This window comes from Tachyglossus aculeatus, chromosome 22, assembly GCF_015852505.1.
Source record: "Tachyglossus aculeatus isolate mTacAcu1 chromosome 22, mTacAcu1.pri, whole genome shotgun sequence".
Taxonomy (NCBI): Eukaryota; Metazoa; Chordata; class Mammalia; order Monotremata; family Tachyglossidae; genus Tachyglossus; species Tachyglossus aculeatus.
The window spans coordinates 2722727-2741669 of NC_052087.1; the positions used below are offsets into that span (position 1 = coordinate 2722727).

The 18943-nt window shown below is 48.2% G+C and overlaps 1 protein-coding gene across 2 annotated transcripts in view; it reads left to right on the plus strand.

Moving 5' to 3' along the window:
• The window catches only part of MARCHF5 (membrane associated ring-CH-type finger 5), a 46747-nt gene extending 28544 nt beyond the window's left edge, over positions 1-18203 (plus strand). Inside the window, exons 2-7 of one of the 2 annotated variants that reach the window (XM_038764799.1) lie at positions 4638-4840; positions 7119-7249; positions 12316-12499; positions 12742-12908; positions 15910-16066; positions 16426-18203. In XM_038764799.1, the coding sequence (XP_038620727.1) occupies positions 4638-4840; positions 7119-7249; positions 12316-12499; positions 12742-12908; positions 15910-16026 (802 nt within the window). In that variant the 3' untranslated portion in view covers positions 16027-16066; positions 16426-18203. Of the gene's footprint in view, positions 1-4637; positions 4841-7118; positions 7250-12315; positions 12500-12741; positions 12909-15909 lie in introns of both variants that reach the window. The other variant, XM_038764798.1, reaches the window with a different exon arrangement.
• Positions 18204-18943: the final 740 nt, after the last annotated feature.

An 18943-nucleotide genomic window follows, 5' to 3' on the forward strand; every position in this document is an offset into this window, starting at 1 on the left:
TTCATTCATTCAATCGTATTTATTGAGCGCTTACTGTGTGCAGAGCACTGTACTAAGCGCTTGGGAAGTACAAGTTGGCAACATATAGAGACGGTCCCTACCCAACAGTGGGCTCACAGTGTAGAAGGGGGAGACAGAGAACAAAACAAAACATATTACCAAAATAAAATAAATAGAATAAGTATGTACAAATAAAATAAATAGAGTAATAAATATGTACAAACATATATACATATACATGTGATATACATATGTATACAATATATACATATATACTGTATATATACACATATATACATGTATATATATACACATATATACATATATATATTGTTAAGTGCTTACTATGTGCAAAGCACTGTTCTAAGCGCTGGGGAGGATACAGGGTGATCAGGTTGTCCCACGTGGGGCTCACAGTCTTAATCCCCATTTTACAGTGAGGTACTTGAGGCACAGAGAAGTTGAGTGACTTCCCCAAAGTCACACAGCTGATAAGCGTGGCTCAGTGGAAAAAGCCTGGGCTTTGAAGTCAGAGGTCATGGGTTCAAATCCCGGCTCCTCCAATTGCCAGCTGTGTGACTTTGGGCAAGTCACTTCACTTCTCTGGGCCTCAGTTACCTCATCTGTAAAATGGGGGTTCAGACTGTGAGCCCCCCGTGGGACAACGTGATTGCTTTGTATCCCTCCAGCGCTTAGAACAGTGCTTTGCACATAGTAAGTGCTTAATAAATGCCATCATTATAATCATAATAATAATTATTATTATTATCATTATTATAAGTCGCGGAGCCGGGCTTTGAACCCATGACCTCTGACTCCCGAGCCCGTGCTCTTTCCACTGAGCCACGCTGCTTCAGTACAGCGCTCTGCACACAGTAAGCACTCAATAAATACGATTGAATGAATGAAGGAGGGTTATTTATTGCAACCTGAGCCCTGCCAGCTATCTCATTCATTCATTCAATTGTATTTATTGAGCGCTTACCGTGTGCAGGGCACTGTGCTAAGCGCTTGGGAAGTACAAGTTGGCAACATATAGAGACGGTCCCTGCCCCACAACAGGCTCTCACATCTGACCTCTTTCCCAAAGGAGGTGCTTTTTTTTCTCTTGCGTCTCTTTGGCATCATTCCTCCTGTTGGGAAACTGTTGTGAAGAAGGTGACGTGGCGCCTTTCCGCCTTTGAGTTGGGTTATCAATTGCCCAGGGTGGGAGGCCCTTAATCTGTAGTCGGACAGGTCCTGAGCTAACCAAGAAAGGCTTTCAGAGGGACTATTTGGCAAATCTGCCCCCTCTTTAAAAATTTAGGCGGGTTTTGGGGCCTGCTTTTTATAATAAATGCCATCATTGTTATTATTATTACGGTAGCGGGCTAAGTACTGGCGAAGCTTCAAGATAATTAGGTTAATCACGGGCCCTGCCCCACACGGGGCTCGGTCTTAAAGCCGAGGGAGGAGGATTTAATTCCCCTTTCTGCAGATGAGGAAACTGAAACCCAGGGAGGTTGTGACTCACCTAAGGTCAAACAGCAGACAGGCGGTGGGGCCGGGATTCCAACTCAGCTCCCCTGTCTCCCAAGCATGGGCTCTTTCCACTAGGCCACACTGCTTCCCTATGCCGAGTAACCCTTAATATCCAAATGATCAGAAGTTTTAGTTTGATGCCAGAAGTCCTCCGGGTTTTCCGAAGAGTGCCATGATCAAAGAATGCTTGCTTTTTTGGTTCTTCTCCTAAATCGATGCGATGTGAAGTGTTCTGACGCTGATGAGCGTTCACCTCTTTGGGCACAAGTGAAATGTGAGAAGCAACACGGCCCGGAAGCCAGAGGACGTGGGTTCTAATCCTGGCTCTGCCACGTGTCTGCTTTGTGACCTCGAGCAAGTCACTTCACTTCTCTGGGCCCCCGTTTCTTTATCTGTAAAATGGAGATTTGATACCTGTTCTTCCCCTTGGACTCTGAGCCCCAGGTGAGACAGGGACTGATTGTTTTCTATTCACACCACCCCTTAGCACATAGTGTTTAATAAATACCTCCTAATATTATTATATAAGAGAAGTTATACAACACGACAAGTGAACTGTCTTCTAAGTACATTCCCCTGCAGTAAGTGGAATGCCTGCAGATTTTGTTTATAATACAAACTTTTTGAAAGCTGTCTTAGAGGAAGACTACTTTTCACATATCTAATTCCCACCTCTATATTATCTCCCAGTGCTTTGAACAGTGCTCTGCATGCAATAAACACATAATAATGATAATTGTGGTATTTAATATTCTGTGCAAAGCACTCCCCTAAACACTGGGGTAGTTACAAGATAGGTTGAACACAGTCCCCTTCCCACGTGGGGCGCTCAGTCTTAATCCCCATTTTACAGGTGAGGTAACTGAGGCCTAGAGAAGTTAGAAATGACTTGCCCGTGGTCACACAGCAGGCACATGGCACAGCCTGGGATTAGAACCCACGTCCTCTGATTTCCAGGCCCATGCACTTTCCACTAGGCCATGGTGCTTTCAAAGTACTGTTACTACTTTGGTAGACTCAAGGATAGCTACTGCAGCAGTAAGTAATAATAATAATAATAATGGCATTTATTAAGCGCTTACTATGTGCAAAGCACTGTTCTAAGCGCTGGGGAGTTTACAAGGTGATCAGGTGGTCCCACGGGGGGGCTCACAGTCTTAATCCCCATTTTATAGATGAGGGAATTGAGGCTCAGAGTAGTTAAGTGACTTGCCCAAAGTCACACAGCTGACAATTGGCAGAGCTGGGATTTGAACCCAGGACCTCTGACTCCAAAGCCCATGCTCTTTCCAATGAGCCACACTGCTTTTCGCCTTTAGAGTAATAGACTTTTATATGTTTTAGCCTACCTGGTGGCCAGTGAAAATCGTAAGTTTCTGAAGTGCACAAGTCTTGAGTTCTTATTTGGTTCATACTAGCTCAGAGAGGGGTACATCTGTTCTTTTTAAATTATCACCTCCAGAAAAGTATTCCATTATAATCAGTCAGTTGGTCATTCGTATTTATGGAGCACTTGCGGTGCACGGAGCACCATACTAAGCTCTTTCATTCCTTCAATCGTATTTATTGAGCGCTTACTGTGTGCAGAGCACTGTACTAAGCACTTGGGAAGTACAAGTTGGCAACAAGTTGTAACCTCTCCAGCGCTTAGGACAGTGCTTTGCACATAGTAAGTGCTTAATAAATGTCATTTTTAAAAAATAGCATCACAAATAAATAGAATTATAGATACACGCCATTAATAAAACAGAATTAGAGCTATGTACCTATATATACACAAGCTCTTGGGAGAGTTCAGCATAATGGAGTTGTTAGGGACGTTCCCTTCCCACAGTGAGCTTACAGTCTAGAGGACTTATAACTCAGCAATGTTGAAATGGAGCAAGATGGGAAGGGTGGGACAGAATGTGGAGAGCCTAAATCTCATTTGATTAGAGTTTTTTTGTAAGGCTTTGGGAACAGGATGCGCTCAATAGATGTCCCTAGGAAAGGAGCAGGAGAGAAAGCCTTGATTCCAATAATGGTACCCCGGAAGGGCTTTGGGATCGGGCCTGAGCTGGAAGCAAAGTAGGGGCAGAGCCAAGAGTCACCACGATGCAGACCAAGGTACCCCTTCTTCCCAAGACAGTAGGGAACTTTGGCCCCATCGGGGCCGATTTTTCCCTCCTCCCGCCTCTCATCCCTCACCCCAAATGAGCCGGAGCCTGGACGGTCGGGAAGGGCCGAGGTATAGTCACGGCACTGGCCAAGGACTACCCACCCAGATCTCCAGAACCCCCTTCGGGCCATTCTCGGAGGGGATGGAATTGGGGCTTAGTGGAAAGCTAAATACTATTCCATTAATTTTATTTTGCTAATAGGTTTGGTTTTGTTGTCTGTCTCCCCCTTCTATTCATTCATTCATTCAATCGTATTTATTGAGCGCTCGCTGTGTGCAGAGCATTGTACTAAGCGCTTGGGAAGTCCAAGTTGGCAACATATAGAGACGGTCCCTACCCGACAGCGGGCTCACAGTCTAGACTGTCCTCACAGTCTAGACTAACAGTGGGCTCACAGTCTATCCAGCGCTTAGAACAGTGCTTTGCACGTAGTAAGCGCTTAACACATGCCATCATTATAGACTAGGCTCACAGTCTAGACTTCTAGACTGTGAGCCCGCTGTCGGGTAGGGACCGTCTTTATATGTTGCCAACTTGGACTTCCCAAGCGCTAAGTACAGTGCTCTGCACACAGTAAGCGCTCAATAAATACGATTGAATGAATGAATGAAAGAGCACAGGCTTAGGAGTCAGAGGTTGTGGGTTCTAATCCCAGCTCCACCACTTGTCAGCTGTGTGACTTTGGGGAAGTCACTTCACTTCTCGGTGCCTCAGTTACCTCATCTGTAAAATGGGGATTAAGACTGTGAGCCCTACGTGGGACAAGCTGATTACCTTGCAGTGCTTAGGACAGTGCTCGGCACATAGTAAGCGCTTAACAAAAACCAACCTTATTATTATTATTATTATTATTACAAAGATCCTGGGATCCCTTTCTCTGCACCAGCAATTTTCCATCAAGTCCCCATTCTTCCTGGTGTCCTAAAATGTGAATTTTTTTTTTCTTTCAATTTACAGAAGTTGCTGGGTGTGTTTTGCTACCGACGAAGACGACCGAACAGCCGAGTGGGTGAGACCGTGCAGGTGCAGAGGATCTACAAAATGGGTTCACCAAGCTTGTCTCCAGCGATGGGTGGACGAGAAACAAAGAGGAAACAGCACCGCCAGGGTGGCCTGTCCTCAGTGCAATGCAGAATACTTAATAGTATTTCCAAAGTTGGGTAAGAGACGTCCTGTTGAAATCAGAACTGTCCACATTTCTCTCCATATTTATGCTGTCGTCGTCATGGTGGGTGGAATTAACAATAATAATAATAATGATGGCATTTATTAAGTGCTTACTATGTGCAAAGCACTGTTCTAAGCTGGGGAGGTTACAAGGTGATCAGGTTGTCCCACGAGGGGCGCACAGTCTTAATCCCCATTTTACAGATGAGGTACTGAGGCACAGAGAAGTTAAGTGACTTGCCCAAAGTCACACAGCTGACAATTGGCAGAGCCGGGATTTGAACCCATGACCTTGAACCCAGAACCCCAGTGTGGGGCATTAACAGGCTCCCAGACCTTGTCTGTTCGTATAATAATAATCATAATATTGGCATTTATTAAGTGCTTACTATGTGCAAAGCAATGTTCTGAGTGCTGGGGGGGAAACAAGGTGATCAGGTTGTCCCATGTGGGGCTCACAGTCTTAGTCCCCATTTTACAGATGAGGTCACTGAGGCTCCGAGAAGTTAAGTGACTTGTCCAAGGTCACACAGGAGACGTGGCGGAGCCGGGATTTGAACCCATGACCTCTGACTCCAAAGCCCGGGCTCTTTCTACTGAGCCACGCTGCTTCTCCGTCATATTCGCATTACTCCCCGTCTTCAGTCGATTGATCACTCGATGGTATTCATTCATTTATCAAGCGGTGGCATTTACTGGGCACTTACCGGATGCAGGGTACTGTACTAAGCGCTCGAGAGAGTGCAGAACAACAGAATTGGTAGGCAGGTTGCCTCCCTCTCAGGGAGCTCACAGTCTAGTGGGTGAGACCTACATTAAAACAGATTACAGATATCAATCTGTTGTACTTATTGATGATGACGGCATTTGTTAAGCGCTTACGTTGTGCGAAGCACTGTTCTAAGCACTGAGGAGGATACGAGGTGATCAGATTGTCCCACGTGGGGCTCACGGTCTTCATCCCCATTTGACAGGTGAGGCCCAGAGAAGTGAAGTGACTTGCCCAGAGTCACACAGCCGACAATTGGCAGAGCCGGGATTTGAACCCACGTCCTCTGGCTCTCAAGCCCGTGCTCTTTCCATTGAGCTTATTGAGAGCTTACCGTGTGCCGGGCACTATACTAAGCTTACCATGTGCAGAGCACTGTCCTAAGCCCTTGGGAGAGTAGTACAGTGTAACAGAATTATGCAGAGATATTCACTGAGGTGAATATCAAAGTGCTGTGTTGCCGAGGGTGGGGTGAATATCAAGTACTTAAAGGGGACAGATCCAGAAGCGGGAAGGAGTAGGGAAAGCGAGGGCTAGTCAGGGAAGGTCTCTGGAAGGGGATGTAATTTTAATAAGACTTTGAAGGTGGGGAGAGTGGCGGTCTGTTGTATGTGCCAGGGGAGGAGGCGGGCGAGGGGTTAGCGGAGAGATAGGATCGAGGTACAACAAGTAGGTTGGTGTTGGAGAAATGAAGTGAGTCTGCTGGGTCGTAGTAGAAAGTTCGTGACGTTAGATAGGAAGGGGTAAGCGGACTCAAATTCTTTAAATCCACTGGTAATGTCTGATGTGGAGGTGGTTGGGGCAAGTACTGGAAGTTCTTGAGGAGTGGGAGACAAGGGATAAACTCTTTCGTTTTTGTTTCAAGAAAAAGAATCTGGGGATCGGAATGAAGTACGGAGTGGGGAGAGGCAGGAGGCAGGGAGGTCGGCAAAGTGGAAAAGACGGGGGGAGTGCTCCTTTTTTTTTGAGGGGCTGCACGCCTGAGGGGTGGCGGCTTCCCGGTGACGAAGAGGACAGTTGACTTTACTGGAACTTAGACACCCTGACCCGCAGTCTAGGGGAGAGATTCTACTAGTCTAACCAGGGTTTCCATCAAGGTTACCCAAAGATTTTCAGCGTGGCTTGGTGGCTTGGGAATCGGAAGGCGTGGGTTCTAATCCAGGCTCTGCCACTTATCTGCTCTGTGACCCCGGGCAAGCCACTTCACTTCTCTGTGCCTCAGTTATCCGTAAAATGGGGATAAAGTCCGCGAGCCCCACGTGGGACAATCCGATTGCTATATATTTATCCCAGTGCTTAGAACAGTGCTTGGCACATAGTAAGCGCTTAACAAATACCATAATTTCTTTTTTTTAATCAGGATTATGACGACTTGGGTATTAATGGGTTTGCCTGTCATTTGAAGTCACGTAACTTCTTTCGGGTACCGTTCTTACAGGCACTTTTCCAAGTCCGTCTCCCGTCTTGTTCCACAGTTTGGTTTTTTCCCTTCTCTGCCACAGGTCCGGTCGTTTACGTCTTAGACCTAGCCGACAGACTGATCTCCAAAGCTTGCCCGTTCGCCGCAGCAGGAATAATGGTTGGTTCGATCTACTGGACGGCCGTGACGTACGGAGCGGTGACAGTGATGCAGGTTCACAATTTTACTGCCCTTTTTCCCTCGTTACCCTTGTTGCCATCTAAATGTGGCACGGGTGGGGATGGGGGGGGTGGTCTCTACTCTTCTCTGAAGGAGCCCAGGCTTGGCTAGAGAAGCAGCGTGGCTCAGTGGAAAGAGCCCGGGCTTAGGAGTCAGAGGTCATGGGTTCTAATCCCGGCTCTGCCACTTGTCTGCTGTGTGACTTTGGGCAAGACACTTCACTTCTCTGCTCCCCAGTTACCTCATCTGTAAAATGGGGATTAAGACTGTGGGCCCCACGTGGGACAACCTGCTTACCTTGTATCTATCCCAGCGGTTAGAAGAGTGCTTGGCACATAGTAAGCGCTCAACAAATACCATGATTATTATTATTTATAAACGTTGCGCCAGGGCGGGCAGAGAGAGGGGGCTCCCTCTAGGTGCTTTTGTAAGATTTAAGATCTTTCAGAAGTTGTGAGAGCCCTTAGGGAAATCCCTTCTCATTAGAATAGAGATGTGGGGCCAAGCGGCAAAGGCAGTGGACTTGGAAATCCAGCGATTCTCCCCGTTCCCGCCCAAAGACGATTGGTTTTCTTCTTCCTCCTTCAAAGCCATTTTGAGGCCTCGGGGCCTAGCAGACAGAGCGAAGGGCTTGGAGTCAGGAGACCTGGATTCAGGTTCAGGCTCTGCTGCTGACCTGCCGCCTGCCCTGAGGCAAGTCTAATTAGTCGATCTATCAGAGGCACTTATTGAGCATTAACTGCATGAAGAGCACCGTACTAAGCGCCTGCGGAAGTACGGCGCAACTTGTCTGTCTCCCCCTTCTAGACTGTGAGCCCGTTGTTGGGTAGGGATCGCCTCTATCTGTTGCCGAATTGTACTTCCCAAGCGCTTAGTCCAGTGCTCTGCACACAGTCAGCGCCCAATAAATACGATTGAATGAATGAATGATCCCTGCCCTCAAGCAGCTTACAGTCTAGTCGAAAAGCAGAGCCGAAGAGGGACGCGTAATGCCCGAAAGGACAAGAGAAGAGAGAGCAAGAAGGGGAGAAAAGATGTGTATAGATATGTAAAGACAGTCCGTACCTCAGTTTCCCCTCATTTGAAAATGGAGGTAATACTCTCTACTCGTCCATACTTGACAGGGCTGTTGAGAGGCTAAAAGCAGGTAACGGAGTTGTGAAAGCACTGTGCGACGATAAACGCACCCCACGCCTTCGAGGTGGTATTATTGGTCACTCACCCCAAGTGGTCAGGAGCCCTAAGTCCCGCCGATAGCCACCAGATTCTCCCTCTCCCTGGGCGTGAGCTCAGACTCAGGGCCGAACAAGGGCGCGGAGGGGCAGAGGGAAATTCCCCTCCTCTGTGCTCCGGGGGAATACTTAGGCTTTCCGGTGTAAAGAGGAGCAAAGTCACAGCAGTCAGTAGGGTTTGCGATAGCTGTTAATAATAATAATAATAATCATAATAATAGTAACAACAATAATAATGGCATTTGTTAAGTGCTTACTATGTGCAAAGCACTGTTCTGAGCGCTGGAGGGATACAAGGTGATGAGGTTGTCCTATGTGGGGCTCACGGTCTTCACCCTCACTTTACAGATGAGGGAACTGGGGCCCAGAGAAGTGAAGTGACTTGCCCAAAGTCACCCAGCTGACAAGTGGCGGAGCCGGGAAATGCCAAGTTGGACCGAGGATGCGCGGGGACAGGGGAAGCGCCGGATTGGGGGGAGGGAGGGAGGGGAGGGGCAGGTTTTATGGAAGTTGTTTATGCGGCCGGGGTTGGCGGCGGCCGGCTTCCCGCCTTTCTGCCTGGTGGTCAGTGCCATTATTCTCCGCTTCCTTTGTCCTAGAGGTGGAGCGACCTGGAAATCAATCAGTCGTATTTATTGAGCGCTTACTGTGTGCAGAGCACTGTACTAAGCGCTTGGGAAGTACAAGTTGGCATGTACCACTTGGGAGGAACAGCTAGTTCCACAGAGGGCTACCTCTTCAGTGGTTCCTTCTTCCCGTTATTCAGGCTCCTGAGCCCCTGGGCCATTTTGATTAAAGGTTCCTAATAATTACAATGGGATCGGGTAAATTAAAATACTAAACGTTTGGCCACAAGCCAGTTTTGCTAACAAGTAGCGTGGCACGCCAACGGGCTAAGTAATTAGGTTTCCTGGGGGATTTTGAGCCAGCCAATCGAGGCTAGAAAAATGGTGTAACCACCGGCCCTAAAAGTAAGAAGAATTTCTAACTGGAATTTCAGCAGCCTCCGCCGCCCCTGAGGCAAGCAGGTCGTGGTGGGGGAGGGAGGCTGGGGACAGGGGAGTGCCGGCACCCAACACAGCCCAGGGTAGCAGCATGGTCTAGTGGTTAGAGCCCAGGGCTGGGAGTTAGAAGGACCTGGGTTCTAATACTGGCTCTGCCGCTTATCTGCTCTATGTGTCCCTGGGCAAGTCACTTCTCTGCACCTCAGTTCCCTCACCTGTAAAATGAGGATTAAGACCCCATGTGGGACATGGATAGTGTCCAACCTGCTTAGCTTGTATCTGCCCCAGCGCTAAGTACAGTGCCTGGCATACAGTAAGCGCTTAACAAAAGCCATAAAAACAAACCACCAGGGAAAGTGTCTGTTCTGTTGCTATACCGCAGCACTTAGTACAGTGCTCTGCACATAGGACGCACTCAACAAATACAATTGTCTGAGAACAGTGCTTTGCACATAGTAAGCGCTTAATAAATGCCATCATTATTATTGTTAAAGTGAACTTTGACCTTCCGAATGTCCCTGAGTCCTGCCAGTCTTTTCCTCCACCAAAATTTTGCACATCTGCTCCTCCTCTCTCCCACCTGACCCCAGGCCCTTATGACATCCTGACCAAACTGCTGTATCAGCCTCCTCCGGGGTCTCCCTGCTTTGTGCTACCCCTTTCTTTGGGTCAGACGGCTGCCTAGGTGACTTTTCTCTAGTGTTGAACTCATGGTCTCCATTCCTCAGAAACCTCCCGTCGTTTACCCATTCATCTTTACAACAAACAGAAACTTCTGACCAGTGGTATAAAAGGTCGAATATCAATCGTCTCCCTCTCCCTCATCAGCTGTCTTCTCCCTGCGTACCCCAGCTCGTATTCATTCATCATCATTATCATCATCATCAATCGTATTTATTGAGCGCTTACTATGTGCAGAGCACTGTACTAAGTGCTTGGGAAGTACAGATTGGCAACATATAGAGACAGTCCCTACCCAACAGTGGGCTCACAGTCTAAAAGGGGAAGACAGAGAACAAAACCAAACATACTAACAAAATAAAATAAATAGAATAGATATGTACAAGTAAAATGAATAAATAGAGTAATAAATATGTACAAACATATATACATATATACAGGTGCTGTGGGGAAGGGAAGGAGGTAAGAAGGGGGGGATGGAGAGGGGGGCGAGGGGGAGAGGAAGGAAGGAAGGAGGAAGGAGGAAGGATTCATTCATGCTCCAAGATTAACCTCATTCTCCGCTCTGCTCCCTCCAGCCGCTCCCTCTCACATCCTTCAAGTCCTCCAAAGCACAGCTCTCCCCATTTTCAAGGTCATGTGGACCTGCACCTTCAATCATTTGTCAGGCTATTTCCTCCTCATGTGTTTGGGCTGCTAGGTGTTACCCTATTCCTGCCTCCCCCATTCGACTGTAAACTCCTGGAGGGCAGGGACCATGGATTTTGCTTCTGGTGTACTTTCCCAAGCACTTAGTACGGTGCTCTGCACCCGATGGGTGCCCACTAAATACTAGTGATTGATTGAAAGCTGACCTCCCTCAGAAGGCATGCCCAGTAAGCTCATCTTCCCAGATTATATGCATCCAACAGCTGCATGTATTCATCTCCCCTTATAATAATAATTAAGGTATTTTTTAAGCGCTTACTATGTGCCAGGCACCGATTCGAAGCGTTGGGGGAGATACAAACTAATCAGGTTGGCATAAGGTTCATGGTCTTAAAAGCAGCGTGGCTCAATGGAAAGAGCCCGGGCTTTGGAGTCAGAGGTCATGGGTTCAAATCCTGGCTCCGCCAATTGTCAGCTGGGTGATTTGGGGCAAGTCACTTAACTCTCTGGGCCTCAGTTACCTCATCTGTAAAATGGGGATTAAGACTGTGAGCCCCCCCGTGGGACAACCTGATCACCTTGTAACCTCCCCGGCGCTTAGAACAGTGCTTTGCACATAGCAAGCGCTTAATAAATGCCATTATTATTATTTAACAAGTGAGGGATCAGAGGCCCAGAGAAGTTAAGTGACTAACCCAAGGTCATTCAGCATGCAAGTGGCGGAGTCGGGATTAGATCCCAGTTCCTTCTGACACCCAGGCTCTATCCACTAGACCACGCTGCACATATTAATATGCACTAGCTGAATTATCTATCTATCCTTCCGTACTCCTGTTCTCTGCAGCTATTGCATGCCTTTCTCCTTCCATTTTCAGGTCCTTGAGCACCTGCTGTGTGTGGGGCACCATACTAAGAACTTAGGAGAGTACAATTAAGCAGGGGCTCAGTAGATGCCATTGATTGCTTGACTTCCCATGCCCACTCTTTCACTGATTGCCCATAGCCCACCCCCTTCAGGAAGGGAGAGCGAGGGAATTCCTGGGATTTGGGGAGCATTAGAAATCTAGTTTGATCGTTTGTTTCTCCCCTAGAGATCAGGGACTCTCTTTTTTTCTCCTTTCGTAATTCCTATCAGGCCTATTATATTGCACCTACTCTCATGGGAATGTTTCTCTGAATTAGCTAGTTAACCAGTTCGCTGGCAACTAGTGTTCTTGTAGAGTTTTTAGGACTTCTGTCTGAGGAACAAATGTGTACATACATAAAAGCTGTCTTGCAGTGACCCCGGGAAAGTGAATTTACTGTGCTGTAGGCGTTTACCTCCCTCTTGGTCAGATGTATTGCCCTCACAGCTTATTTGGAAGATTTTTTGTTGTTTCAGGTGTGATTGTAGAACCAATAGCCTTGCAAAACAAACATATTTTGATGAACAGTGCCGAGCTTTGTGATGGTCTCAGTTGTGTTTTTACGTGGCAAACCGTTCTGCGTCTCCCAGGTTGTGGGCCATAAAGAAGGTCTTGACGTTATGGAAAGAGCAGACCCCCTGTTTCTCTTGATTGGACTCCCTACTATCCCTGTCATGCTGATTCTGGGCAAGATGATTCGCTGGGAGGACTACGTGCTTCGACTGTGGCGCAAATACTCTAATAAACTCCAAATCCTGAACAGCATATTTCCAGGTAATAAAATCCACCTTACTCGGGGATATCAACAGCGAAGGCAGCATAGTCAAGTGGATCGCCAGTAAGAGCTAATGCGTACAAGTGTTACGAGGTAGAAATCCGGGCTTATTTTCGTCTTCGCAAGTGAAGGTGATGAATGCGGCGGTTGGGTTTGAAAGTCGGAATCGATAGTGAGTTGGGTGCTCCCGCCCCCCCCCCGCCGATCCTTTCCTCAGAGCACGCTGTGGTTGTTTCTCCAGGAATCGGATGTCCCGTTCCTCGTATCCCAGCCGAGGCCAACCCTCTGGCCGATCACGTGTCAGCCACCCGTATCCTGTGTGGCGCCCTGGTCTTCCCCACCGTCGCGACGATTGTCGGGAAACTGATGTTCAGCAGTGTTAGTTCCAACCTCCAAAGGACAATCTTGGTAAGGTGGATTGTAACATTGCTTTTCTGCCATCAAATCACGGAGTCAGGACTGAGAGCTCCTTGTGGGTAGGGCTCGTGGCTACCAACTCTGTTGTATTTGACTCTCCCGAGCACTTAATCCAGTGCTCCGCACCCAGGAAGCGCTCAGTACACACCCCTGATTGATTGTGGGATCAGGGGTGCGGACTGTGTGCCCACTTTTAGACTGTGAGCCCACTGTTGGGTAGGGACTGTTTCTATATGTTGCCAACTTGTACTTCCCAAGCGCTTAGTACAGTTCTCTGCACACAGTAAGCGCTCAATAAATACGATTGATGATGATGATGATGACAGCAGGATCTGACCTCTGTCCAGGGCTTCCGATCAATCTCTGCCCGAGAGCTTAAATCTAAGCGTCCTTGACCCTGGCAGGCACATAGAAAGGATACACAGACAAGCAGACCAACATCAGAATATCTACAGTGTCAACAAAGAAGCAGAGAGGCAGCATGGCCTATTGGTTAGAGCACGGGCCTGACTCTCATCATCCCATTTCCGCCACTTGTCTGCTGTGTGACCTTGGGCAAGTCACGTCTCTTCTCTGTGCCCGTTACCTCATCTGTACAGTGGAGATTGACTGTGAGCACCATGTAGGGCATGGACTGTGTCCAATCTAATTAGCTTTCATCTCCCCCCCACCCCCCGCGCTAAGTACAGTGCCTGGCACATAGTAAGCGTTTAACAAATACCATTAAAGAAATATACAAAGGTACGAGTGTATAGTGCCAGGCTGTGAGGGAAGGGGGAGGGCTGGAGCCACACGGTTAGGTAAGGTTGAGCATGTAATAATAATAATGATGGCATTTGTTAAGCGCTTATTATGTGCCATGCACTGTTCTAAGCGCTCGGGTAGGTACAGCGTAATCAGGTTGTCCCACTTGGGGCTCCCAGTCTTCATCCCCATTTTCCGGATGAGGTCACTGAGGCCCAGAGAAGTGACATGACTTGCCCAAAGTCACCCAGCTGGCAGCTGGTGGAGCCGGGATATGAACCCACGACCTCCGACTCCCAAGCCTGTGATCTATCCGCTGAGCCACGCTAGAGCGAGCCAGAGGGAATTCACTACCTCTGATGATGGAGTGTCTCACTGAGGATGAGGGATAGGCCTTCAGGAGAAGATTTCAGGACCAGGCAGGAGTCAATCAATCCCTCAGTGATATTTGAGCGCTTACTATGTGCGATGTACGTGTACTGAGCACTTGGGAGGGAGAGTACAATACAACAGAATCCCGCCCTTAACGAGATTACAGTCTAGCAGAGGAGACAGGCATTAATATAAATAACCTATGTGCGAGGAGTTTTCACAGCCCCACTCAGACTCTCTCATTTTGATCAGTCTTTTTCCCGCTAGGGCCCAGAATTCAGTGAACAAATAGGAAGGCAAGGGTGCGGCATTGGGTATTGAGCACTTACTCTGTCCCTCTAGACTGTAAACTCCTTGTGGGCAGGGAATGTGTTCATTCATTCATTCAATCAATCGTATTTATTGAGCGCGTACTGTGTGCAGAGCACTGTACTAAGCGCTTGGGAAGTCCAAGTTGGCAACATAGGGAGACGGTCCCTACCCAACAGTGGGCTCACAGTCTAGAAGTTTATTGTTGTACGGTACTCTCCCGAGTGCTTAGTACAGTGCTTTGCGTACCGTAAGTGCTCAATAAATACCGTTGAAGGAGTGCAGAGCACTGTGCTAAGCAGCGTGGCTCAGTGGACAGAGTGTGGGCTTTGGAGTCAGAGGTCATGGGTTCAAATCCCAGCTCCACCACTTGTCAGCTGTGTGACTTTGGGCAAGGCACTTCACTTCTCTGGGCCTCAGTTACCCCATCTGTAAAATGGGGATGAAGACTGTGAGCCCCACATGGGGCACCCCGATCACCTTGTAACCTCCCCAGCACTTAGAACAGTGCTTTGCACATAGTAAGTGCTTAATAAATGCCATTATAAAAAAAAATACTAAGCATTTTGGGGGAGGGCAGTATCACTGAGTTGCGCACAGGCTGCTTACAGTCTAGAAGGGGGGGTGGACATGAAAAGAAATTAGGGGAAGGGGAAATGGCAGAGTGTAAAATCCCACTGCCAAATGCACCCACTCCGCCGTGTTAACCAAGGAAGGCTTCCTGGGAGAAGGATAGTCATTCCAGAGTGTGCTTGCTTAACGGAGGGAAGGCGGTGTCTTGGAGAAAAGCAATCAATCGTAGTGATTGAGCGCTTACTGCGTGCAGAGCACCGTACTAAGTGCTTGGGAGAGTACAGTATAACAGACACATTCCCTGCCTGTAGCAAGCTTACGGTCAAGAGGAAAAGTCCGAGAACACACAGAGGTTGTGGAGGGGAGGGGAAGCGGTGTGGCCTAGTGGGTAGAGCAGGGGCCTGGGAGACAGAAGGACCTGGATTCTCATTCCGGCTTTCCCACTTGTCTGCCGGGTGACTTTGGACAAGTCCCATCACTCCTCTGGGCCTCAGTTCCCTCACCTGTAAAATGGGGATTAAAGCTGTGAGTCCCACGTGGGACATGGACTGTGTTCAACCTTCTTATCTTCTATCTACCCCAGTGCTTAGAACAGTGTCTGGCGCATAGTAAGCGCTTAACAAATTCCATAAGGGGGGGAAAAGAAGTGAGAGCAGAGGGCCCAGTGAAAGGCTGGGGGTGTGAAGCTCCTTGATTTTCAAACTAATTTTTACAAAGTTTTATGGGATTAAGCGCTTCCCAGGCGCCGGGCACAGTTGTAAGCGCTGGGGTAGATAAAAGGCAGTCGGGTTGGACGCAGTCCCTGTCTCGATCGGATCCTAAGGCCAGTGGAAAGCCCCCGTAAGACCCCGGGGTGACGAAAGGAGGCAGAAATACGAAGCAGCAAGCAGAGAAGCAACTTCATGCATGGCGTAGAAGGAACGGGAGGCAGCAATCCTGATCTGTCAAACCCGTTCTACTAGCACTGAAAGATTTTTCTGTATTTGCCTTTCAGGGTGGAATTGCTTTCGTGGCCATAAAAGGAGCTTTTAAGGTTTACTTCAAACAGCAACAATATCTGCGGCAAGCGCACCGCAAAATACTAAATTATCCAGAACAAGAAGAAGCGTAAGGCCGCGCGTCCCAACTGTTGTACAATCTCACCTACCTGAGTATGTTGTGTTGTTTTTGATTCGATCATTATTGCTTAGTGGATACTTGTGATAAGTTGCTGCTCCTATATTTTTTAAAAAATATAATAAAGCACTTATGGCAGGGCAGATCCTCTCAGTAATCACTGAACTTCCCAGAATGTGATCTCCTTGATTTGTTGTTTGAATCCCTGTGTGGCAGCTGCATTCCTCAGCATGGAACATACTGGACTCTGTGTTTTCTCCAGACAAAAGTGTGCGAACACCAAATCGATCGGTCAAGTAGAGAGGGGAACACAGACTGTTGGCTCCCTATAGCCTTTTTTTTTTTTAATACATTGAATATGGTATATAAGCACACGCGCACATTCCTTCCACAGGTAACCCAACCGTCCACGAGGAGAGCGGGGACTGCTTTCCGTTGTCGGTGTAATAAGACTTAACGGCCAGGCAGGAGCATTCGTCGATCTGAGTGGAATTGGACATTCTGAATGAGATACGCGGTAGACGTGCTGGAGTCAGAAGGATGAAACGATCCCGGAACACGTGTGAGCTCATCTGACGTCCCCGTTCAGAATGGGCAGGGCCTTTGCTCCTTTTATCCAAACCGGACGCGGTGTGAAATCCGCATCGCGGAGTCCTTGGAGGCCCTGCCGGGAGGCTATTCTCCTCGAGGCTGGGCCGGCTAGGGGGAAGGACAGGTAGGGACCCTGCCGGGTGGGATCAGAGCCGCCAATCCAAAAGCGGCTTCCATGGAGAAAGGACACCGCCAAGGCTGTACCCTTCGGGACGGAAGCGGCTGCCACGGCTCGTGTGTCCGAAGGAGAGCTCGGAACTCTGTTTTACTGTCAGTCAAAGGGGAGAGTATTGTTAAGAAATACCGCTTCCAAACCGCGACCCGCCGGCTCTCCAGGAAATGTTAAGACCCGTCTCTTTTGACAGGAAACGGTTGGTGTGGAAGAGAAACACTAATATTTCTAGAGTCTAGCCCCCGTCGTCCCCGGTTAACGCGGCCAGGACCGTAATGATCCCAGTTCTCCTAAGGCGAGCTTCCGAAGGAAGCCAGCAACGAGCCATTGATGTCCGCGGGCTCGCGTCCCGCTGACGTTCTTCGTTGTCTTGTGGGTGGCCGTCTTCACCATCCGGGGTCTAAAGTTCTAAGAAAAAAATTCCCGACGTCTTTGCTCCAACAGCTGTCCAGCGTGTGGGGAGCAGGAAACATTTTCCCTTATCGCTGGAGAAAATGGGATTTCTCCTTCACCGTGCAGCCACTCTGCGAGCGATTTGTATTGGGTGCAATAATGTGTAATAGTTTTAGTGAACCAAAACTTCTGTCTAAAATACGGGGGATAGTGTCGAGATGTCTAATACCGTCTGTACAATGGCCACGGAGTATTGGAAAGCTGAAGTTATTTGGAGAAAGGGAGAAGAAACCCAGATTCAACCGACATGGAGAATCTCGTCCCACCAGTGAGGCGGGAAGAGCGCGTCAGTTTCCGAATTGTGTTTATTTTAGGTTGTATAGGAAGAGGATTTCTATTTTGCGACTGAAACCCGTGAAACATGTTTGTGTTCCGGTTAGTCTTCCTCTGCAAGAAACAGCGTATTTTGGGGGAACTGCCTTTTGGGGCCCCTTCCCGGAGGGAGAAGTCTCTGCTTCGGCATAGAGCCCCGTACGGCGCCGAAAGCAGTTGGTTGGGGTGAGGGGGATCGAATGAAGGAATAGGGCCCAGTGAGGGCGAGGGCGGATGTCCCGGCCTTACGGAAGGCGGACCGCGTCTGCCAGGCCGGGGGGTCCAGAGGCCAAGAGGGAGGAGGAGCGAGACTGAGCTGTCGAGGGGCCGGGGGCGTTGGTTGTTTCATTTTACATCCGAGCCTCGTCTCTCTCTCCAACTATCCGTAAGCTTCCACCAAATCCAACAGCGGAAACTAATGGAACCCTACTCTGCGGGGGGAGAAAGGAGCTTCACGGAAAAGTCGCCGAAAACGCCGTCCGGCACACCCTCGTTAGAACTGTGAAGAGGAGAAAAGGACAAACTCAGTGACTTAGTCTATCACTGTCTTGCTAGTTATGCTGTAAAATGCACAGAATCTTGTTTAACAGTGCAAAATATATCAGTACTGGCTGTTTTGGATTGAATAAAGGATTTTTATGTTCTCTACGTGTACTGTTTCTGTGAAGAGTAGAATTGTTCATTCTACTTAGGATTATTGTTATTATTATTAATCCTCGTTATTAAGGTTAATGAGGTTAATTCTAAAATGAGTGCGTTCTTATTTCTCCTGCTAAATACTCTCTATTTCATTTAAGGAGCTATCACTGTAATTGTGCAACCTCCTCCAGGCCATCTTCTGAATCCAAGCCTCCTATATTGATAAAGTGACCGATGATTTGGTTTAAACGGATCTATCGTCTCAATCCGGCATCAACTCTACCGTGAAACACACAACGGAACTCGGGAAGTCCAGAGAGATTGCCGGCACGGCGGAAGGGAAGAGGAAGCCTGGAAGGACAGGTACGGTTTTATATCTGCTTTTATTGGAGTCTGTTAATGTTAACAGAAACCGGGAATGTGGATAATTACGCCTTCGCCTGCTTCATCAGAGTTCCCCAAATAGGGTTGTTTTTTATCAGTACATCAGTGGTATTTGTTGAGTGCTTACTAGTCACTGGAGAAAGTACAATGCAAGAGTTGGTAAGGTGATGTCTGCTCACTAGGAGCTCACATAGTGGGAGGCAGGCGCTAAATTAAATTCAGGATAGGGGAAATAGGGAATGCAAATAGAGAAGTGTGGGGTTGGAGCTTAAAACTACTTTAAGGGTTCCCCAAGCATGTCATAGTTGATCCAGAGAAGAGGCTTAGTCAGGGGTGACCTGCTGGAGATGTGCTCTCAAGA